Consider the following 24,835-nt stretch of genomic DNA (forward strand, 5'->3'; position numbering starts at 1 on the left):
AAAGGCCAGGAAAGGCAAAAAAAAAAACCATATAACCTACGCAAGCTTGCTACAACGTATCAATAAAATGAGAAAGACTGGCCAACAACGGTATAAAAAGTTTTCCATTGCGATGTGGAGGGGAGGAGGCGGTAGACAGAGGAGTGTATGAGTCACTGTAGCTCAAACACGACACTGATAATGTGATTGGCTTGAAATTTCATTTCAAGTCGTCGAGTTACCAACTGAATCCCTGGCTTCAACTTCGCTCCACTGCTGTGATGTTAGTAATAAATAAATAGAAAAATAAATGAATATAATAATATATTTTTTTAATTACCATAATATTGATAATAATGATAACAACAACAACAACAATAATAATAATAATAATTATGATAATAATAATAATAATAATAATAATAATAATAATAATAATTATTATTATTATTATTATTATTATTATTACTATTATTATTATTATTATGATAATGATAATGATAAAAATATCAATAATAATAATAATAACAGTAACGATAATAATAGTAATAATAATGATAATAATAATAATGATTATAATAATAATAATGATAATAATAATAATAATAATAATAATAATAATAATAATGTAATACTTTCTTTGTTTGCCATGGTGTCAATATGGGCTGGACGCTTCGTTTAGGTGCATGGTACAGGCGGTCCTGTGTTTCACGACGAGGTATTTCTATCAGTCACAGTTTTGAAAACTGAACGTTTAGTGCTTGAATTTGAGTAGTGGAAACACATCCTTTAAAATTTATGTTCATCATTGTACTGCCTTGTAATTTCAGTTGATGCTGACATAAGCTGTCACTTTGATGATTACTTAATATTTGCAGAAACAGGAAACCGCAGTACCAATAAAAAAGAATACAAAAACTTTAAATATAGATATACAAATATTTCCTTTTGGCAGTGGATGGCATGTCTGGCCGATTTTAATTCCTCTTGCGTCAAGTAAACACAGCTCGACATGTAAAGAAGGATGACCACCTCTTTCACCTCACTGAGAACTAGAAACCTCGATCTCTGGGTTGCCAGACCCTTGCTAGGCCATTTGTGTGTGTGTGTTATTCACCATCACGGTCGCCTGATGGTCACCCAGCCAGCCTTTCCCCTACGGCAAAGGCTCAGAGCTACTGACCGATTTTCGGGTAGGACTGAGACCACATCACACATCACACACACCGGGAAAGAGAGGCTACAACCCCTCGCGTTACATTCCGTACCTACTTACTGCTAGGTGAATAGAGGCTACACATTAAAAGGCTTGCCCATTTGCCTGGTCACTCTCGGGACTCGAACCCGGGCCCTCTCGGTTGTGAGTCAGGTGTGCTAACCACTACGCTACGGAATGTATGGGTGTGTGTGTGTGTGTGTGTGTGTGTGTGTGTGTGTGTGTGTGTACATGCACGTGCAAAAATTATGAGTGAATGTACGTACATACATATGTGAAACAACTCACAACCTCCATCTTGTTATATTGCATCGACTCATTTTCACCTGCAAAATCACCTGACACCTTCATCTTTGCCTTCCCCCGCCAGCAAACACTCGTCGCCAAGTGAACGCATCTTGAAGCAACTCTCAACCCTGAAGCACAGACGTCAGGAAAACAGTGAAGTGTTATCTATTGCAGCTCTAATAATGCTTCACACATTTATTTGCACAATTCAGATTTTTGTCTACTCCTTTCCCCAAAAAAGTCAGCACCAAAAGTAAGCACATGACCTACCAATCCGTTCCAGCACACACCGTTACCTGTTGAACTAAGAACGTTAAAGCAGCTATTTGCAAATCACTGATCTTACCTATAATTGATAATGCTCATACAAAGATAAAAAGACAAGAAAATGCCAAATATGAAACTAATCAGAACAATGATGAACCTAATTTCCTTGCTGAATTTAGAACTAATACAGCACAATACATGAATGAATGAAAACTCTACAATATTTAAGTTCTATCTTGAAGAGGATAGAATATTATTCAGTGAACAACTAAAACTAATGATTTGATAATTAATCATAATTAATGAATGAATAAATATATAAACAAAAATCAGCAGCATCAATTTGAATTATATATATATATATATATATATATATATATATATATATATATATATATATATATATATATATATATATATATATATATATATATATATATTGCTTACTTACAGGCAAAGGATAACTGCTGACAGTTAGCACGGTTGCAATATGGCTAATTTATTATCTATTAATTTATTAACTAAATATAGCACATCTTCGATGGTGATCATGGCAGACAACATGATATGCCAGCCACCAGGTAGGCCGGGTGGAAAGCAACCCTCGATGTAATGTTCCTCCCCATCAATACGAGAAAATTAGCACAGTTTCAAACACCTGCAAATGACGAAAATTCTTCAGTTGTCGAAAATAATTCCCTGGCTTCAGACTTGTGGTGGCAGTGACCCCAGACGTCGGCGGACGTTGGGCATGGCGGCTCCAGACAGTAAAGGGGACGGGCACAAGGGAGGTCTGTGAGGCCATTAACCTCATTCTTTTTTCCAAGTCAGCGAGGGCCGCCGCACCTCTTGGGTGCAGACGATCCTGGCTGTTTGATCACCGTGATACTCCGCCCACCTGCATCCTCGTGGCGACCCACCTAGGTGGCTATAAGATTGTGATTTTCACTGCGATGAGTGTGTTTCCTTGGTAAGCTGTGACTGGGGAGGGATGTTCCTGGTCAATATGTCTGGGAGGTCAGACCAACCTTTGAGACTTTCCAGCTTTCCCGGAAACAATCACGTGAGGGAATGCCCACAGGTGTTTGGTGCTGCTGTGGACCGTGGCAGCGGGTCTACACTCATCATATGTTTGCACTGCTCTGCCTCAGCGCTCACCACACGCTAATGCTGCTGAACTACATAACTCGATTACTTTTATTATTTCTGCAAAAGTACTTATACTTTTGGATGCACAAGCCGGGAGAGATGGTGACTTGCTTCGTTTGGGTTTGTTTGGACACTATTCGTTGTGCGTTCGTATCTAAGTATAAATAGATGGGTATGGTCCTGCAAGGTCGGTTCATACTCAAAGGAAAAAAAAAATAGCATGAAACGGTCGCGCTTTTAGCCAGTTCTTAATACCGAAGCACATACACAGTCGTATTACATATTGTTAACCACTACGATGACCTTGCGTCGAGAACTCTACAATTTGATATCCATGAAGGGAAGATCGAGGATGGAGACAGTAGGAACCAATGGGTAACAGGGAACCAATAAAAAGAAAATGTACCGAACTCAAACATATCTAAAATACTCATAATAGTGGGATTGTAAAAGCTGAGCAAACATTTCCATTTTGTTGATGACAGAGATACCTAAAGCTTGATCTTGGCCGCCAATCTCGTTTAATCTTGGTATATAGGGGATGTGTAAATCAATTTCGGCACGACAGCTTGATTTGGTTGCTTGCTGGTGCACTAAACATGGTGAATCTGCGCCGAATATTTTCTGATACAAAGTTTACTTTCATTGTGTGAGTGGCGGGATCAGAATAACTGTGTAAAGATTTTAAGTAAATGTATGGGCAGATGGGTGAATGGGTTAGTGTAAATAAGTAGATGCCGAGAAACACAAAGGAAACGCACAAGGAAATATTTGTAAATCATAATGACTACCCTGGTGTACGAAATTTCTAGCCACTATCTCTGACTTCATGACAGGCACAATCTAACGTGCCTAGAGATAAGATAGTCTATACATCCGTCCGCCATATATATACAACCCCACCTTAAGCACACACATGCATCACTGGGTTTTAGTGCACGTGTCTAAGAAGATACGCTACAATTGTTCTACACATAACGCTAAACACCTTATTAGCAAAGTACTGGAAAGAGAGAGAGAGAGAGAGAGAGAGAGAGAGAGAGAGAGAGAGAGAGAGAGAGAGAGAGAGACAGAGAGAGAGAGAGGAAAGCTATCTCATGTGCTTGCTACTCAATTGGCGGGCTGTAATTACGTTCCAAAGTGTGTGACTGGTCAATTCCTGACCCATATACTTTGTGTAGTTAAGAAACACTCCGAATGGAGGAACCTAGATCGGCAACAGAAAAATGGTCAAATTAGCATAAAAAAGAACAAAGGGAGGCAATCGGGATGAACCACTAAGTGCCACGGGGTGTTTGTTCATCCTACATCTCCAGTCTTGACCACGGCCACCTCGCGCCCCCCGGCACTGGATCTCCTTCATATATATATATATATATATATATATATATATATATATATATATATATATATATATATATATATATATATATATATATATATATATATATATATATATATATATATATATATATATATATATATATATATATATATATATATATATATATATATTGCTACACCTTTACTCATAATCTAAACTGGAAACTTCATATCTCATCTGCTAAAACAGTTTCTATGAAATTAGGCGTTCTGAGGCGTCTCCGCCAGTTTTTCTCCCCCCTCCAACATGCTAACTCTGTACGAGGACCTTATCATTGTATGGAGTATTCTTCGCATGTTTTTTTGGGGCGGGTTCCAATCAAACAGTTTTGTTAGATACGGTGGAATCAAAAGCTCTTCGTCTTATCAATTCCCCTCCTTTAACTGACTGTCTTCAGCCTCTTTCTCACTGCCGGAATGTTGCATCTCTTACTATCTTTTTTCGCTATTTTCATGTTAACTGCTCTACTGATCTTGGTGACTGCTTGCTTTCCCCCCTACTGCGGACTCGCTGCAAAAGGCTTTCTTCTTCCTCTCACCCCTATTTCGTCCAACTCTTTAATACAAGAGTTAACTAGTATTCTCAATCATTCTCTGGTAAATTCTGGAACTCCCAGCCTACTTCTATATCTTCATCTTCCTTTGACTTGACTTCTTTTAAGAGGAAGGTTTCAAGACAGTTTTCCCTCAGTTCTGGATAACTTTTAAGAGCTTAAATGAAACTGGCAACCAAGTGGGCCTTTTAATTTTCTTTTTTTGTTGCCCTTGGTCAGTTTCCTTTCTGCATTAAAAAGGGAAAAAAAGAAAAAGCTCTTCTTGTCTCTCCTTGTCTGCCTTGCTTTCCTCTTCCTTTTCGTCTTTCTCTTCCTCCTCCCTCTCTTGTTGTTGTTGTTGTTGTTGTTGTTGTTGTTGTTGTTGTTGTTGTTGTTGTTGTTGTTGTTGTTGTTGTTGTTGTTGTTGCTGCTGCTGCTGCTGCTGTTGTTGTTCTTGTTGTTTTGTATTATGCATATCTCATTTCGGATGAGTAAACCTGAGAACCAGTTGAAATAAGAATGTGTCTGTGTGAAGCAGTGATCAGTGAGGGGAAGCAAGGATGTGCGTGAGTTCTTAGGGTATAGAAAAGCAAATGAAGAAAGTAGATGTTTGGGTAACTGACTATTTTTTTTTAACATTCGAGAAATTGAGGTTGTTGGCTTTTCTATTTGATTTCTTTAGCTTTCCTGAGTATTATGTGATCAATTACTCTCTTTCATCTTTTTCTTTCATGTGAAGATATGCTGATGATGAAAGGTGAATAATAATTGCCGCCTCTACTAATATAACTGTTTATCTTTCGTGATTATTACACTTTTATAGTTAACTGATTTCCTTTATATATATTTACATACATACATATATATATATATATATATATATATATATATATATATATATATATATATATATATATATATATATATATATATATATATATTTATTTATTTATTTATTTATTTATTCATTTATTTATGTTTATATTTATATTTATACATGTGTGTGTGTGTGTGTGTGTGTGTGTGTGTGTGTGTGTGTGTGTGTGTGTGTGTGTGTGTGTGTGTGTGTGTGTATCCAGTCACGTAATAAGATGTGAGAGCAAACCTTTTATCACGTTCGCCTTCATGAAAAACAAACACCAACATGCCTTTGTGATATTTGTTTTGGCACCTTGAGTCAATGTTTGTAACGTAAGTGATCCAGTTAGGGATATAATGAAGTGCAGCGGACTAGTGTGTGTGTGTGTGTGTGTGTGTGTGTGTGTGTGTGTGTGTGTGTGTGTGTGTTGGGGAAGACCACTAACAGTTTAAGATTCGTGTTTGTGTTTGGCCACCTAACGCCGGTAAATATCAGATGCGCATTGTTCGTGTAGGCCGTAAGTGTTCACAGTGAGAGTAGTGGTGGCGAGAGGCGGCACCTAAGGCGTAAGGAGGCACGTGCATCGGCTGTCAAGCTAGAGGAATACCGTGTGTGTGTGTGTGTGTGTGTGTGTGTGTGTGTGTGTGTGTGTGTGTGTGTGTATGATATAAAGAACGATCGGAAACAAATAAATAAATGGTTAGACAGGAATGTAGCTTACACAAACATGCTGGTGATAGACCGTTACCTCAGTGATAACCTCGCAAGCAAACACCACCGCTCGGTCGATGTCACTCTGCCTTGACCTAGGCAAAGGTGGTTTAAGGACACAATGAAACCAGTAAGTGTGTCTTTTAGCGCTCTCCTAATTCAGGTAATGATAGTTGCATATATTAAGTAACCGACACATTTGATTAATTGTATTTATCTACAGTGATGATTACCGATTTATGAAAACACTTTTCAGCGATGGAGGATGGGAATAAACTTAGTTGCCGCGTTACATGTTGTTAGTGTTGCTGAAGTAAAACAAAGTACTGTTAGTTGGTGAAGTGGAAAAAAAATACTGTTAGGAGAAGGCAGTAGACACCTGCCGAAACGAAAATCACTCCCAGTGAAGGCTAATAGCACTGGTTCAGGGATGCTGTGAACTTACCATTGAGCCAGCTGTGACCTCAATTAACGTTTCCCTTTGTGTCTCACAACACAAGGGGGCAGTCACAGCCTGCCCTATAAAGACAACTCTCTTTCTTCACACAAAACTACATGCATCTAACTACACATACATTCTTCATGCAAAATTTAAAAAGAAAAAAAAAGATAAGAAAAGAAAAAGATGACTTTTTTCATCCTATAGAGTCCCCTTCTAATTACTTTATATTCAATTTGTTTGGAGACCAACACCTCAGTCGGCCTTTTTTTTATCACAATTTTTGTTGCCTTTGACCGGTCTTCCCCCTTACATAAAATTTTAAGAAAAGTTTTTTTTTTTTTTTTTTCAAATAGATAAGCTTCGTCAGAAAAAAAAAAAAAAAGTTGATATGATTTTGTAGTACTTTGGTCTGAAACGGTAACGACGATGTTTTGGAGGACAGTTAACTTTATATCTTACAGATGCTAGATAAGAATCCATAAAAGGAAAATAATACGAAAAGAAACATTATAGCCTCCAAAAAAGAGATATCGATATTGAAGTTGCTTAAACTCTTGTATACTTCTGTCATGAGAACAGCAAGACAGGACGAAAAAGAAAAAAGAAGTTAAACACATTAAAATGTGAAATATAAAGGGAAAACAACCTCAACTATGCACTTCCTATCCGTGGAAAGAGAAGATTGTGGGTCACCTGGCTTTTACCTGCCCCGTGACGGTCATTGGGCACAGTAGTCAGGGGCGGCAGGGCCAGGACGAGTGGCTGCCGCTATATAGTGAAGCACTCGTGCTCAAGCCTCAGGTCTATACACTTTACTCATGCTAGTGGAGGAAAGGAAACTACGAAACACCAAAAGCTACCGAGACTATATCTTGAAGCCACGGAAAGTAAGGAAGCACGAGAAACTAAAAGTTACGCCACCAAGAGTTCTAAGAGTGATAAAAGACTGCCTGGAGCTACAGGTGCGGCGAGGAGCCTTTTTGTTTACCTGTGGAGGCACGTGACACCCACCCTCATTATGGCGGTATTGACTTAGAACTACGCTTGGTTGGTCCGCGTGAGGCAGAAAGGGAGAAGGAAAGACGGGGAGGAAAGAACAGAGAGAAGAAGGTGGAAAGAGGGAGGAGGAGAGAAACTAGAAAGGGGAGGGTGAGAGGAAGAGGAGAGGAGGGGGAGTCAGTGATGTAGGTCTCCTCACTCCAAAGATCTCACCTTCTCATTGCACGTGGTTTGCGGCGCGGCGGAGGGCGGGTGTTGCTATTATTGTGGGCGCATTGAGGACCTTGTTTTCACCCGAGGCTATGCCGTTCCTTGGTCAGCAGCTCGGATGACTTGACTGAAAAGCGCGAGTACACTTGCAGTAAACTTCCAACTCAGTGCTTATATTTACTTAAGTGTTGGCTGGACGCGCCCCAAAGCTCGGACAAAAGATAGATTAGCTTCAGTCCTCCAGGAACATTTTTGTTGAGCTGCGACAGTGTGTGTTCTGGTCAAGCAGAGGAACTGTTGACTCGAGTGTTGGCGGTGAAGCTCAATAGACGTCTGACAACAGTTTCGTACTCTAACAAGGGGAAAAATGTTGATATTTTGTATTACTGTCGTCTTACATTTTATCACCAACCAGGTAATGCAATTTTTGAGCAAGTGTTTTGCTTGTAGACTACCCTCTCCAATGTTATATTATCTTTTCACAACTACTTTTAACGGACTCAAGTGAGTTATAGGGGGTTTTCAGTTGTGTCTTCATGGCTCCAGTGACTTTTTAACAAAGATTCTGCATAATTAATGAAACATTATCATGAAAATCCTACTCTTCATCCATCTAACTAACCTTTGAATTAATCTTAATTCATAAGCTGATGCACACAAAAAAATCCAACCAAGGTTGTAAGTGAATAGGGCATGGATAACGGAGCAGAGAGAGAGAGAGAGAGAGAGAGAGAGAGAGAGAGAGAGAGAGAGAGAGAGAGAGAGAGAGAGCATCGTCATGGGTATTATAAGGCACGACACCACTATGCGCTCGACTTGTGATTTCTGTTCCCATTTTTTAGTGTTTCGGTTTTTCTAAAGACGGGATTTTGTCATATTCTTCAAACGTTAATATAAACATAAACTTCTCAGTTTGGGTGTTTCGGCTCATGACAAATAAGGATGTCGTTGTGTGTGTGTGTGTGTGTGTGTGTGTGTGTGTGTGTGTGTGTGTGTGTGTGCGCGCGCGCACCATGGGAAAAATAAGCAGGAGCACGAACTCCTTGCCAGACTTGATGATATACATGGTCAACTTTAGTATACTAAGTGAATATTAAAAAAAAAAAAAAAAAAAAAAATGTTCCCATGAAATATGAACCGGGTCCGTTTTCTGCCTGTTGATGGGAGCAAGGATATAGAGAGGAGGAAAGGGGAGGAGCGGGAACAAGTAGCTCATGGGGGACGTAGAGGAGCGGAAGTCATGACTGACGGTGAATCTTATTGGTTTAGGTGAGTGTTGGACAAATACAAGCAGAGAAAACTGTTGTCCTTGTGTTGAATCTCTTCTCCTTTCCTTTTTGCACCTTCCACCCATTTACTCGTAAACTTTTGAGATAATTCCTTCCCAATCTGCTCTTCGCATTGTCTCTTAGCTTTTGTTTGTCATACATAATTACAAAATTTTCTTTTCTTCCAGGTATCGGCGAGCGTGTCCCTAGAGCTCAGGTGAGAAGAGGACATGGGTGTTGTACTCAGTAGTTTCATAATTCTGTATAACTAACACATTAGCGTGTATGTGGATTCTATCTTGGGAAATCGAGATAAGACTTGTCTCTTTCCGTGTTTTTGTGTGATAGGAGCAGAGCGCCAATGATAGACAGGTAAAGGAGAAGACTAGTGGGAAAGCAGCGTTATATTACCTATATTCTTTTATTCCAGTTCAATTTGTCGCAGCGAGGGAAGGTTCCCAACGTCTAGAGAGTGTGAGGAGTATGTGGAGTGCGTGGCAGAGAATGAGGAAAAGGGAAACTCATCCATCAATAGCTACTTTTACAGATGTCCCACTGGTCCCTTTCACCCTACACTGGCCAGGTGTGTGGTTCAGTTTCAGGTGAGTGGTATTCTTGTCTCATTGTAAACCTGAATTAATTCATTCTCCGGAAAATGAACGTGAATTGACTAATTCTGTGTATTGTAGGGACAGACTTGCCGATCCCTGGAGAGTGAGGCGCTGAGATTAGGCAAGAAGGAAAGGCAAGGATCACTCCATCGCTCGCCTCGCCACGATCGTCTTTGTGTTGGGAGGTTGGGATTTGCCTGTGCCTCATGCACTGAGGTAGTGGTGTGTGCTGGACAAGAAGCTTTCCTCTCCACCTGTGCCTCTGATATGCGGTGCATGTCTCATGATAAGTTTCCTGGAGGTGTGTGTTATCCTCGATGGCCGAAAGAAAAGTGCTCCTGCAAAGCCTCTGGACAGGTGATGCCAGACATCTATGATCGCACGACCTTCCTGCAGTGCTCGGGAAAAGACCATTTTCCGAGGACTTTTTACTGTAATAACATGCATATATTCGACCCTGAAACTCTGACTTGCAAGGCAGTCCCAGACGTGCCTGCTTGCTTCGCCACTGGTGTGTTCCCAGTGGAGCATGCGTGCCGCTGGTACTATAGCTGCATGCCAACCGGCGCTGGTAAATGGTATCAAGATTACTTCCTGTGTCCAGGAAACAAGGTGTATAACCAGGCGATGGCGGTGTGCGTTGACCCTCAGAGTTTGCCGGAAGGAATACCATGTAGCAGTAAGCGTAAGACGATTAGTTATAAATGCAACTTTCTGCAGCTTATTCTAGTGTTTCTCTTTCCAAAACATATCGCATACATTTGCTCTTCCACCTGAGCGGAGACTAGCCTGCCTATGATCCTTCCCTAATCTTGGAATGTCCCTTGTTACGAGGTTGGTTCTTGTAGGCAGCAAGCGGCTTCTAAGTCAGGATGACCTGTCAGCCAGTTATTGCCGCCGCAACGATTCTGAGAAACCCTTAACGTGCCCTGCACGAATAGACCATCTGGCAGAGTGAGGCCGCGGTGTTGGATACCTGTATTTGGTCACCATGTTCTAGCAATATGAGTAATATGCGGTGATATGAGTGTAAATGAATTATGGTTTATTTACTTTTGTTATGACTCGGTGTGTGTGTGTGTGTGTGTGTGTGTGTGTGTGTGTGTGTGTGTGTGTGTGTGTGTGTGTGTGTGTGTGTGTGTGTGTAAAACGGCGTTATTCTAAGTTACCTAACACCACTACCAAAGATTTCTACTGGTGTATAAAATAGAAATAAATGTAAAACATCCTCCATATGTATACATCTTTTTACCATCCTGAAGTCAGGCAACATTTTATCTTTTGCTTAGGAATACTAATAGTGAAAATCTAAAAGATAATCCAAAAAAGGTCTTTATAGTGTCACGACTAATCATCGATTCCTAAAAATAAATGAATAAATGAGTAGATAAATAAATAAGAATAATAATTAGATGAATGAATGTATAAAATGAAAAATAGAAAGCTAGTAAATAAATGAAAACACAACAGTTTCCCCCAAAAAATGAAGTTATTAAACCTAGCTCACGTAAAGTGTTGGTGACTTTTAAAAATATTTAGATTATAGCAAAATAAGAAGGGAAATCATAAAAAGTGAACTATCACATGATATCAATTGACAAGTGAACAGAATAAGTCTAACAAGATACACAGAATGACAATATCATGAGAGATGTGAAAGACACCTTGGAGAATGAAGCTCAATGGCAGGAAGAAGCCAGGGACAGACGTCAGTGGCGAGGCGTACAGGATGAGTCGTCCAGCCCGAGAGCCACCAGAGTAAGGGTAAGTAAGAACAATATAAGTAGGTGTATGCATAAGAAATCTATCAGAGAGAGAGAGAGAGAGAGAGAGAGAGAGAGAGAGAGAGAGAGAGAGAGAGATTAAAGGCAAAAAACAAAATAAAATGTTGGATGGTTGTCGATCCGCACAAGAAAGTACGTACTAGCGTGTGTGTGTGTGTGTGTGTGGGTGGTTGTGTGGGTGGGTGGGTTTGCCTTCCTCGGCACACACTTGGCGCACCAGTGTTGGTTTAGCTCCACACTATTGACTTTACACCGGTGAGTCGTGTCTGAGAGGCCATCACACTCCACACAGCCTCGCACTCCACACTCCACACACTCCACACTCCACACACACTGCACACTACACCCTCACACTCCACACCCCACACTCCACACAGCCTCACATTCCACACTCCCTCACACTCCACACTCCACACTTCACTTTGCACACTACACCCTAACACTCCACAGCCCACACTCCATACAGCCTCACACTCCACACTCCCTCACACTCCACACTCCACACACTCCACACTCCACACACACTGCACACTACACACCCTCACACTCAACAAGTCACATATACTACACACTCTACACACCTTCACACTCCACACTCCACACGCACTCCATACTTCAAACTCCACACTAGCACACTCCAAATTACACGCACACTTATATTCCACACATTCTGTCATTCTGTCACTCCACACACACTACCTATACGTCCTCATTCACACGACCTCATACTCCATACAGCTCCACACACACACACACACACTCTCTCTCTCTCTCTCTCTCTCTCTCTCTCTCTCTCTCTCTCTCTCTCTCTCTCTCTCTCTCTTCAAATACACTGACAGTCTGTATGCTCCAAACCACCCAAATGAAAGGAAAAGAAGGATAGAAATAAGAATAAGAATAAGAATAATAAGAAGAAAGACGACAACAACAACAACAACAACAACAACAGTAGCAAAAGAATAAAATAGTTGGTGAATAGATAAAAAAAAAAAAAAAATGTGACAAGAATACTTAATCTCTTTTTTGCTTTATTTTCTTGCCGAGATTTTTTCATGACGTTGAGGTGTGAAAGGCATGCCTGGGAGGGTCGTGTTAGGTCATGTGGGTGGTGCCTTCCCTGGTGTGGACGTGAAGGGTCATCAGGATCCTGCTCCGTTACTCAAACAAGCGGAGCGAGACAAGGGGAAGCAAGAAAAACATGGATGAAGTTGAGAAAGAATGAGGAAGAGAAAGAGAAAAAGGAAAAGAAGTAGAGAAAGAAGAAATAGGAGAGAGAGAGAGAGAGAGAGAGAGAGAGAGAGAGAGAGAGAGAGAGAGAGAGACGGGTGGGGGGTGTAACTATACATAAAGGGACCAAAGAATCTGTCTCATCATTCCTACAAATCAGAACAATCTCTCTCTCTCTCTCTCTCTCTCTCTCTCACACACACACACACACACACACAGACACACGTATAACAATTGTTGCTTTGTTTTTGCATATCAACATTTTTTAACTGAACGAAATAAATATTCTTTATGTTTACCTTTGATTGCATGTTCTTCACTTTATAGGCATAACGATTTTTTTTCAAAATTATTTTTAATTTCTACACTTCGAAACGTTGAGTCACCTACATACAGACATTTACGTATTACATAGCTTCGTAATCTTCGTTATATTAATGACGTATTACACCATATACACACATATATGTATAACTCGTATCGACGCAGATGATTTTATATCCTTCAACTCCGTAGTCACAAGTGTCATGGTTTTCAAACACTTCCTTATTAATGCATGTACTCGTATATGCAGATTCTTTTGTACTTGTTATGTTTCATGTTGGCCTCTGGTCTGTGGCTGCCGTTCCTCATTATAATATAACTGCAGTGTTTACTCTTGTTGGTGTGGAATCTATAAGCATGACTGCCGGGGCGGGAGAGGTGAAGGGGGGGGGGTTGCCCGGATGGGGTAAGTGGGAAGCGGTTTCTGGTAGCTTCCAGTGGCGCAGAACTACACGGTGGTGGTTGGCGCGAGGTAGCACGTGCGTGAATCCAAACAGAGTGTGAAAAGAGGATGCCGTAGCCCTAAGTTACCTACTGCACCTTCAAAAGCTCACGAACACACACACACACACACACACACACACACACACACACACACACACACACACACACGCGTAGTGTAGTGGTTAGCACGCTCGACTCACAATCGAGAGGGCCAGGTTCAAGTCCTGGCGCGGCGAGGCAAATGGGCAAGCCTCTTAGTGTGTGGCCCTGTTCACCTAGCAGTAAATAGGTACGGGATGTAACTCGAGGGGATGTGGCCTCGCTTTCCCGGTGTGTGGAGTGTGTTGTGGTCTCAGTCCTACCCGAAGATCGGTCTCTGAGCTCTGAGCTCGCTCCGTAATGGGGAAGACTGGCTGGGTGACCAACAGAAAACCGAGGTGAATTACACACTATATATCACCTCACCAAACGAACGATTTCATCAGTTCCCTTCTACAACATTCTCTCTCTCTCTCTCTCTCTCTCTCTCTCTCTCTCTCTCTCTCTCTCTCTCTCTCTCTCTCCTTTTATCTGTCTTTAATATACTGTTTAACTTACAGATATGTCTTTGCACTTTTGTAAATCTTTCTATTCCACATCCGTGTTTGGTTGGTGGTCAAGTGTCTTTCGTTTTCTGCCGACGCCGTGTGCATTATTCCTTTCCTGTTATCCTATTCTTTTTCACTGCCCCCTTCTTTTTTCCTCTGTCCTCTCCCGTCATCACTTCTGTTCTTCTCTCCTTTCCTTTCCTTTCCTTTCCTTTCCTCTCTTCTCCTTTCCTCTCCTCTCCTTTCCTTTCCTCTCCTCTCCTCTCCTCTCCACCAGGCTTCCAAGTCAACCATAATACCCGGGTGCTTAAAAGAAAAAAAAAGTATTTGCCCATAAAAAAAAAGTGTTAGTCTGATAGTGAATAACCATCATTACCACCACCACCATCACCATCATAACAACAACAACAACAACAACAGGAACGATAATAACTACAACATCAATAGAAACAACAATTATATTAGCAACAGCAACAACAGAAGTAACAACAACATCAACAACAGCAGCAGCAGCAACAACAACAACAATAATAAAAACAATAAAAACTATTGCTACTACTATTACTGACTCATCCAAGAATATTATTTTATTGATATCTTTGGAAATTTCTCACTCTGTTTAAAACTCGCTAATTAAACTGATGTATGGTAACTAAACACACACACACACGCACACAAACACATCTTTCATACTCTTAATAATAACTATACCAACTACAACAATAACAATAAATATAATAATAATAATGATAATAATAATAATATTAATAATAATAATAATAATAATAATAATAATAATAACAATAATAATAATAATAATAATTATAAAAATGATAGTAATGAAAAAAAATAGTAATAATGCTACAACAACAAAGACAATACCATCGCTATCAACAACAACAACAACAACAACAATAGCTACTACAACAACTACTACTACTACTACTAGGTGGTAGTACAAATATCGGTGGCGAGAGGCGGTGGCATAGTGGATAAGGTGATGAGCGTGGGATCGGGCAGACGTCCACGCGTAGGTTCGAATCCTACCACGTACAGCCTTAAAACACTTTGCCATTTGTCGAGTGGTTTAAAGTTACCTACATATCACCATGATACCCAGGTTCTAAGTGGTTACACTCATGATGAGTTTGGGCGGTGATATGGGTACCACTATTAATAAAATTGCTTGCGCCACTAATGGGCGGAAGCTGAACAGCGCTTCCCATACACTCTTCAATTTGATGTGTGCCTACAGGCTATAGGCCTTACCGTAAAAAAAAAAAAAAAGAGTACTTCCATTACTACTACTGCACTTCCTTATACACCTCCTTTTCTTATTCCTTCACCCCGCAACTACAAAAAACACTAGAAAATGCCTAAAAAATCTGTGAAATTGATGAATTAAGCTTGTTTGGTTCCGACGGCGATATGGAGGGGGCTCTAAATGGGGCTGCAAATTTGGGTGTTATTTATATATTTTTGTGGCTATTTTGGCTCACCATCTCTCTGTGTCTGGTAACACTCGGAGGTTTACCTAAGTATTGAGGTACATGTGGGTAGAGAGGCGGGGAAAATGTTCGTCTCTGCGCTACGTAACCCCACGCATTAAGGAAAAAAAAGAAAAAAAAAAAAAAACCGGGAGAAGAAAGAAGACGTCCAGACTGGAACACACACACACACACACACACACACACACACACACACACACACACACACACACACACCTGTGGACCTGCCTACAGGTCCTACGAGAACGCCCTGACCTGCCTGAGTCTGCTGAGGCTGGCCACACAGGAAGCCTTGGAAAAATTTTGGGAAGGACTGCTGCGTCATCCACGTCTCCGACTTAGCGCGGTGCCCACTATTGTGTGAGCCTTAAATAGATAAGTAAATTAATAAGTGAATTCTAGGTTAAGTTAGATCCATAGTTAGGTTAAGCATTTCAGTTCATTGTTTTAATGTCCCCCCCTGTACATTTTCAGTGTAATTTTATTTTACATTGCCAAATTAATAAACCGTATATTATTATTATTATCATTATCATTATTACACACAAACACACACACACACACACACACACACACACACACACACACACACACACACACACACACAACACAAAGATCGTACTATTATCATTATTATTATTATCATTATTATTATTATTATTATTATTATTATTTTTATTATTATTATCATTATTATTATTACTGTTATTGCTACTATTATCGATCATTATTATTATTGTAGTTAGTAATAGTAATAGTAGTAGTAAAAGTGGGGTTGTGAAAAGAATTGTGGCCCGATTTCAACGTCAGGAGATCTGTCCATTGGTATTTACCTATTTAAAAATCTTGAGCCGATATGTCACTTTAGTTAGAGATAAGAGTAGGATGGCTGCTTCATCAAATAAGGAGCCGACTGTACGTATTTATAGAGTTCATCTTCGTGTATATTGTTTAGTTACTCATCAAATTCAATTTTCTGTTTTTTCAGTTTATTTTCTATGAATATTTTGTGGATGACTTGTGCAAAAGAAACTCTTGTAAGAATCTTGTAGGGTACCATTGTACGAATTTGCGACTCTCGTGACACCATAATCCTTCCCTGGAGAAAGGAGGAGGAGGAAGAGAAAGGTGGAGGAAGAGGAGAAAGGAGGAGGAGGAGGAGAAAGAAGAGGAGGAAAAAGAGAAAGATGAGGAAAAGGAGGAAGAGGAAGAGGAAGAAGAGAAAGAAGATCGAGGGAGAAGAGAAGAGGAGGAACAGGAAAAGAGTAATGGAAAGGAGGGAAAAACAAATATACGAGAAATATAAATACCAAAACAAGGAAGAGAGAGAGAGAGAGAGAGAGAGAGAGAGAGAGAGAGAGAGAGAGAGAGAGAGAGAGAGAGAGAGAGAGAGAGAGAGAGAGAGAGAGAGAGAGAGAGAGAGAGAGAGAGAGAGAGAGAGAGAGAGAGAGAGAGAGAGAGAGAGAGAGAGAGAGAGAGAGAGAGAGAGAGAGAGAGAGAGAGAGAAAGCTAGTATATATGTTGCCTCTCCATCTTTCGTTATTTTTAGGTTACTTCCCTTCAGAACCTACACATTGCTTCCTCCCTCCCACTCATTCCTTGCCACCTCTCATGGACTCACTGCGCAAGACTGTCTTCTTCCTCTCACCTTTGTTTCTTTCCATCTTAACTAATGGAAGGGCTAACCAGGATCTTCACGCGTTCATTTTAGTGATTATTTGAGTCTCTCTTTATTCATTTCCCTAAGCCAATGACTTCAACTGTTTTAAAAGAGGAATAGTAAGACATCGAAGAAATCTAAGTGGCTTCCTTCTCGGTTCTCTTACTCCTATTTTCTCTGAACGTTTTTTTGTTGTTGTTTTTTAGCTTTTCATTTTCTTTAATCATTGCTTGATATCTGTGAAACATAGAATAAAAAAGCGGACTAGAGACAAGAAGGAAATGTAATGCAGGTAAAATTAACGAGACAACGACGAGGAGGAGGAGGAGGAGGAGGAAGAGGAGGAGGAGGAAAAGGAGGAAAAGCAACAGTAGCAGAAGGAGGCGAAAAAGGATTAAGACGAAGAGAAAGACGAGTAAGAGGAAAAACTGTATTGTGGCTAAAACACAGCAACACAAAAAGTAAGTACATTGAACACGTGCTCTTTGTAAGGAACCCAGCTAGCCTGCCAACTGAGGCGTGTCACCGTGTACAGTGGCGATAGAAACAGTGAAACGGTGACAAACGTAGAGAAAATTTGCGTTATCATCTGTCGGAATGTGTCATATGAAATGTCAATTGCGAAAAGAACAAAAAAAATGAAAAAAAAGTATTCATCCAATATTATTTTGAAGTTTAAATACAACAGACGAAGCTTAGGCGAAAAGTCGACGTGTGTAATATATAAAGTACCAATTCTAAAACAAAACAAAAGAAAATAGTAGAAAAACAACGTGTCCATTCAGTATTATTTTGAAGTTTACATATAGCTGCAGACGAAGCTTCTGTGAATAAGTAAAATAACAATAAATGGTAAAATGGGCTTGGAATAGTGTACGTAGGTACATTACATATCTTGCCTGATCTTGATGGAGAAGGACGATGAAGGAGTGAAGGAAACATGGAATCAGAAAATAGGAGTGTGACGGAGTAAAAATAGAAGCAATGAGAAGACGATGACAAGTTTGACTTTCATTTGCGTTGTTGATCGAGTTTCATGGAGACGCTCGATCAGAGAGAGAGAGAGAGAGAGAGAGAGAGAGAGAGAGAGAGAGAGAGAGAGAGAGAGAGAGAGAGAGAGGCGAAATATATTTGAATTATCCCATAAATAACACCATTAAGCCAAAACAAGACACACCCACGCACGCACATAAACACACACACACACACACACACACACACACACACACACACACACACACACACACACACACAGACACAAACACACGTTTGCATGAGAATAATGAAAATAAGTAATGAAAGTCTGCATTCCTGAACTGCGCACTTTACGACCAAAATCATTATGACTCGAGCATCTTTCCTCCGTTGCGAGCGCTCAGGGGTTTTTTTTTTTTTCATCGATTCGAGCGTTTTAATTTCTTTCTGAACGACTGAAATTAATGACGACCGCCAGAATAGGGGGCAACTGTTTTAATTTTTCTTCTTTCTTTTCTCTGTCGTTCCTGTGAGGTTATTTAATTACTGCCGCTGAACTGAATAAAAAAAAAAAGATATTGTTAACGTGAAATGTATATTAAATTTGCCTTTTACTTGACTGTTGCAAGAACTATAGGGAAGATAGGGAAAAAATGTGTGTGTGTGTGTGTGTGTGTGTGTGTGTGTGTGTGTGTGTGTGTGTGTGTGTGTGTGTGTGTGCGCAGGATCAGAAAAGAAGGAGTGGCCTGACCTTTCCATGGGAATTTCTCTCATTTTGTCAGGAAAAAGGTAAATAAAGATTGTGGCATAAAAGTTACTCCCTTGTATGCTCCACTTTTCCTTCCAAGGCGCTCTGAATGACATGAATTGCTCTACCTAGCATGGTCTTGCAGCGAGTGCACGCCCACGTCTCGCTCAGGCACACATTCGCTGCCTCTGCCTACCCTCTCTTTCTCCTACGCCTATACCTGTGTAGAGAATCGTTAGCGTCACCTCGTCTTGAAGTTCGTTCTGGTGGCGTAATGTGATGCACACTTATTTCATAGTAACAAATGTTGAAACATTTGTGCAACTAAGAGGACACTGTGTAGATAGTATATCCCATTCGTTTGAAGAATTAAGATGTCAAAGATTTTTGGAACTCAAGAAGAAAGTGTTGGTTTCATGAAGCTCTGATATTGTCCTAAGAGATGAAGGTTCGCATTAAAGCACTTCTCTTTAAGCCAGACGTTTAACACATGGATTTGAGAGACGCCTATGATGCCCATGTATGTTTCGAATCTGAATCTTGTTGATTGTTTCTGCAGCTTAAAATATGTTACGAATCTTAAGTTCTGAGATTAGACCACCTATCATTGAAGTACATTCTGTAACAGTAAATACAGTAAATATAAATGTCTCTGCGTGGTTTCTCACTTGTATAAAGACTGATATTCATTTACGCTTCTGCAGGAGGTCATAGCTGAAAATCTCATCACAGCAGTACGCTTAGCGAAACTTTCCGCCACGGTCCCTAATATGCTTCAGCGAGGCAAGATTCATATCTGGCACGTGTGAATTCATACTTCAATGAGCGATGGTGGCGTATTCCAGAGACGTGACTTGAGCAACACATTTCAGTGCCACCTGCGAGCAGATGGATTCACGGACAAGGAAAATCTTATTTTGCTGCAGAAGAAGTCTAGCGCGATGGTTGCCATAATGGTGCCATTTTCATATTTCAGGAGATTTCTTCCAAACATGGCTAGCACGTTAGCCATATCAGAGGATATCTCCTCAGAATAGGGCAGCTACCACCTTGATATTCACCCAATTTTTGTTGGGTAAATATCAAGTGGCGGTCCAGGGTGACTTTTTAGGTTGGTCCATCGGACGTCCACTGTGTTTGCTGATTAACATGAAATGGAAAATTCAGTGTGAACAATTCATATTCAAAACAGGTGAATGACTATACATTTCATTACATTTCTATATTAGAAATCTATTTATTGGCATTTTGAGTTAGAGTTGCTATGTAATAATCCGTGTCGTCTCCAAGCTTAATGCATAATGAATGTTCAAGATTCACGCCACTGTATGTGACCATGTGACTACATATATAGGAAAAAAAATGTAAATCGCGAGAAGCCATCAGCTATGGAAGTGGCAGTCATTGTATTTCACCTTTCATCCTCATCCATAAATTTGTCTAATCTTGTAGATCTCCTTAATCACTCAGGACTAACTTCCTGATTACTGAGGTAGTCAGTCTTCATTCCATTAATTCTGCTACTGTACTTTAGTATATATGAAGAAATAAATGAATAAGTAAAAAAAGAAAAAAAGAAAATTTATATATATATATATATATATATATATATATATATATATATATATATATATATATATATATATATATATATATATATATATATATATATATATATATATATATATATATATATATATATATATATATATATATAGATAGATAGATAGATAGATAGATATAGATATATATATACTAAAATGCAGGGAAATCACCATGGAACTCTTCATTCCTCCTGCTTTATTATTTTCCAACGTTTCGCCTTACAGCAAAAGGCATCATCGGCGAAACGTTGGAAAATAATAAAGCAGGAGGAATGAAGATTTCCATGGTGATTTCCCTGCATTTCAGTATCTATAACTTCTGCTATCAACCTTTGTTTAATATATATATATATATATATATATATATATATATATATATATATATATATATATATATATATATATATATATATATATATATGTATGAACCCATTATTTCTTGCTGTATTCTGACTAATGATTCTGAAAATTTTGCCTGCGTCATCACCATTATGACTTCCTGTACTAAAAGATTTTTCCCCGTCATGACATGCAAACTCTAGACGCAATGAAGGAGCGACCCTGCCAAGTGTGTGAAGCTACGAAATCACTTCAAGATGTAAGACGAGTTGTAACAGCTAGATAAAAAAAACGTAGAGAGAGAGAGAGGGAACTTTATACCAGGGCCTGAATGCTGAGAACAGTAGGTTGATTTGCTCAGTATGTGCTTATTCTACACTGAATGATTTGTATAACGCTCCCTTACGGTTCCTTGACGCTTGTTTTTCCACAGAGTAAAAGGTTTCGTCTTGCATGTTCAAGATTTCATCTCTATTCCCTTGTTGGTAACTTCAAATCTTGCCCTTGCCCTTCTCATATGTCAACAGCAGTATTTCGTCGAGTGATCAGCGACTGGTACTAGACGTGAGTTCTGCATCATATCCTGTGCTCGCGACGGTATGGCTCCGAGTGGCTTTATCACCCACACGTGGCCAATATATCCAATATTTGATATAGACATACTTAAAGCGAAGCCCTGGAGAGGCACCACTTCAAATACACTAGCCTGTGGTAACCATCAGGTATGCTTGACCTCTCCTCACAAAAAAAAGATAAATTACAATAAAAGATAAGGAAATATACAAAAATAAACAAATAAATGAATCGCTGAAATTAGTAAATTAATAAGCAGATAAATAACTGTTGTTGTTGTTATTGTTGTTGTTGTAGGTTATTGTTGTTGTTGTTCCTGCTGTTGCTGCAACAGCATTTCACTTCTTGAAAGTTGTATTGCTTGTCTCACCAGTCACCGTCATCTACATGACAATTTGCTTAAAAATCTATGAAAATCAGCATTATGTATTTCGAATTCAAAATGGCTTCTTATTTTTCTTGTTTTATTTCCAGCAGCGGGTGGCAGCAAGCCTTGGAGAATCTGTTGGGAGCGAGGAATTATGTCAACAGGAAAAAAAAAAAAAAAGAATGAATTAACAAATCGATAAATATATTATTCGTAAGGAAGAACACGACTGAATTTCCCATCACTATTATGAAACGTGATTCTTGTCATTACGTTCAGTAATTTGGGAGAGACATCATCACAACTGTGAAATCTCGCTATGAAGTCGGGTAAATAAATTTCCGTGTCACAAATATATTTGCAATTTATATGAAATTTGTGAAAATGAAATGGTATTAATTTTTCCGTGAATGCCATTATTAAAACGGCTACCCGGTTTTTTCCTGACACAATTTCTCGCCATGCAAATGTTTCCAGGAATCCTTTATTTCATGAGGACAAATACATAATGTGAACGAGTATAAATCTGCGTTTTGAAGGTAGAAACATTCACACAGAAAGCAAATATTTTACACAGGCCATGGTGCATGGCACAGGTGCATGGCGTGAGCAGTGCGTGGTGCACTTCCCTGAGGACTGGGGTCACTCTCTTAGATGTCAACGGTGCATTGTCTGCTGAATCAAGAAGGGATGCGGCTGCCTTTCTAAAAGACGGCCACTGCTCAAAATTATTAGAAAAAAAAAATACATAAAAAAACTATAACTGGGCAATGAAGCCACTACTACTATTGCCCCAAACATCGCTGGTGCAACAACATGCCTGATGATACCAAATGCTAACTCTGTGTGGGCTGTCAGGAAGTTAGGCCTGCGTGTTGAGAATGATGCAATGTTTTACTTCATGTTAATGATATTTCCACAGCGGTGAGCAAGTGATGGCATTACGCATATATATATATATATATATATATATATATATATATATATATATATATATATATATATATATATATATATATATATATATATATATATATATATATATATATATATATATATATTTATATTTATTCATTTATTTATATACACTCACTCTGAATAACATATTCACATAATTGCTAGCAATGTAAAAGCTTTCAAAATGAAATAAAAATGCTCAACTGCGCTAAGCGGGTAGAGGAGCGTTGTCTGCTAACGACAATGTTCCACCTTATGTCAGGTGAGTCAGATTCACCACAGGTGCTATCACTACATGAACCATCGAACCGCTCAGCAGCGCGATCAATTTCTGTCTTGGATGTTCACCTGCACCAATCTTCCCGTAAACGTATCGCTGCTCCGAGACGTTTTCGATACAGCGTGAGAGTCTCGAATATTCGACGTGCATGACAGTGATGATGTATTTAAAACGTAATTATTATGTAGCTCCATCATTATTAAAAAGCTCTACTAGCAGTAGTTAGCTGTCGACACATATTCCAAAACAGTGATTCTCAATCAGAAGAACGTATATGTACCCAGAAGAATGAAAAAATACACGACATGAGGCGCACGCGCTCCTACACACAAACACAAACACAAACACACACACACACACACAGAGAGAGAGAGAGAGAGAGAGAGAGAGAGAGAGAGAGAGATGCATAAAAAGGCGGAGGAGGAGCAAGAAAATGGAGAATCAGCAATAGTTTGTGTTACATGGGCGGCACCTCGTTCCGCCTTGACTTAACTACATACAGGACACATTCACTAAAGTCAACCTGTTGTGAAATTGCACATCACCATAACAATGGCCAGTCCTTCCCGACCACCATGTTTAAAGGAAAAAGACGAAGGTGGAAGCCATTCCTGCCAAACGACCACGACACGACGACCTCGGCTAGGCGGCGACGAGCAGCCCCATGGACCTCCACCACCACCACAACCACAACCATCACCACCACCACCTGAACCACCAAAAGCCTTGAAAAAAAAAAAAAAACTGCAAACGGCGAACGCGTGAGTCTGATCTCTAACACTCCATGCTGACGCGGCTCCACACCACACACGTAATTAAGCTGCAGCTACTTGGCACGACCGTCAATTTATATTAATAAAAATGCAAGCTTGACCTAATTATCTTCTCTAATCTGTTATATTAATTAATTCATCAAAATCAACAAAGGCTGTCCCGGTGCAGTATCTTTCCCGTCTGATGAAGCGCCACACAGTGCACTGCAGCATCACTACCGCTCCTGGAATTATCAAAGATCTTTTGTTCGAAATTAAGGAGAAAGAACGGCGAACTAATTTCATCATGTAAGAATCTCAGAGCGGAGGGAAAGATAGTCCGGGAGCGTTGAGCCTCGTCTTCATTAAAAAGACATGATCCCGTAACTTCTTCTTCTTTGTCCTTAAATCTTGAAAGTGAAATACAATAAGGAGTGGAAATAAAGCAATAACAGCAACACGGGGGATGGAATAACACGTTCTTAGGCGAAGGACCTCTAATGTTTGCAAGTCACGCTGAACATTCCGTGAACAAGACCGTCACTTCACAGGAACACTAAAAAAAACAAAGATAAAAAGATAGAAGATGAAGAACAATAAGAAAAGAACAGAAATAAAACCAAGAAAAACATCATCATCATCATCAACAACAGCAACCACAACAACCAGAGAGAAAACACTTCAATTTCATGCAAGAATAGGACGAGAGTAAAGATGGTGGCAGGAAATATGGGTGGCAAAGGACTATACAAAAAGAATAAAAGATAATAAAAAGTAAAGCTACCCATTTA

At 39.6% G+C, this 24,835-nt stretch overlaps 1 protein-coding gene across 1 annotated transcript; it reads left to right on the forward strand.

Annotated features, from left to right (window-relative positions):
- The first annotated feature begins 8,068 nt into the window (after window positions 1–8,068).
- On the forward strand, window positions 8,069–11,056 carry LOC123516118. The gene is made up of 4 exons (XM_045275224.1): window positions 8,069–8,451; window positions 9,493–9,521; window positions 9,735–9,906; window positions 9,994–11,056. The coding sequence occupies exons 1-4, from the start codon at window positions 8,404–8,406 to the stop codon at window positions 10,690–10,692; spliced, it is 948 nt and encodes a 315-aa protein (XP_045131159.1). The 5' UTR covers window positions 8,069–8,403; the 3' UTR covers window positions 10,693–11,056.
- The last annotated feature ends 13,779 nt before the right edge of the window (window positions 11,057–24,835 follow it).

This window comes from Portunus trituberculatus, chromosome 40 (genome assembly GCF_017591435.1).
Source record: "Portunus trituberculatus isolate SZX2019 chromosome 40, ASM1759143v1, whole genome shotgun sequence".
Classification (NCBI taxonomy): domain Eukaryota; kingdom Metazoa; phylum Arthropoda; class Malacostraca; order Decapoda; family Portunidae; genus Portunus; species Portunus trituberculatus.

What these genes read in the sequence shown, in the direction of transcription:
- LOC123516118 (XM_045275224.1), top strand. Translation starts at nt 8,404, where the DNA reads ATGTTGATATTTTGTATTACTGTCGTCTTACATTTTATCACCAACCAG. An exon ending in TACATTTTATCACCAACCAG is followed by an intron (nt 8,452 to 9,492) that starts GTAATGCAATTT and finishes CTTTTCTTCCAG; the next exon opens with GTATCGGCGAGCGTGTCCCT. An exon ending in GGTGTGTGGTTCAGTTTCAG is followed by an intron (nt 9,907 to 9,993) that starts GTGAGTGGTATT and finishes TGTGTATTGTAG; the next exon opens with GGACAGACTTGCCGATCCCT.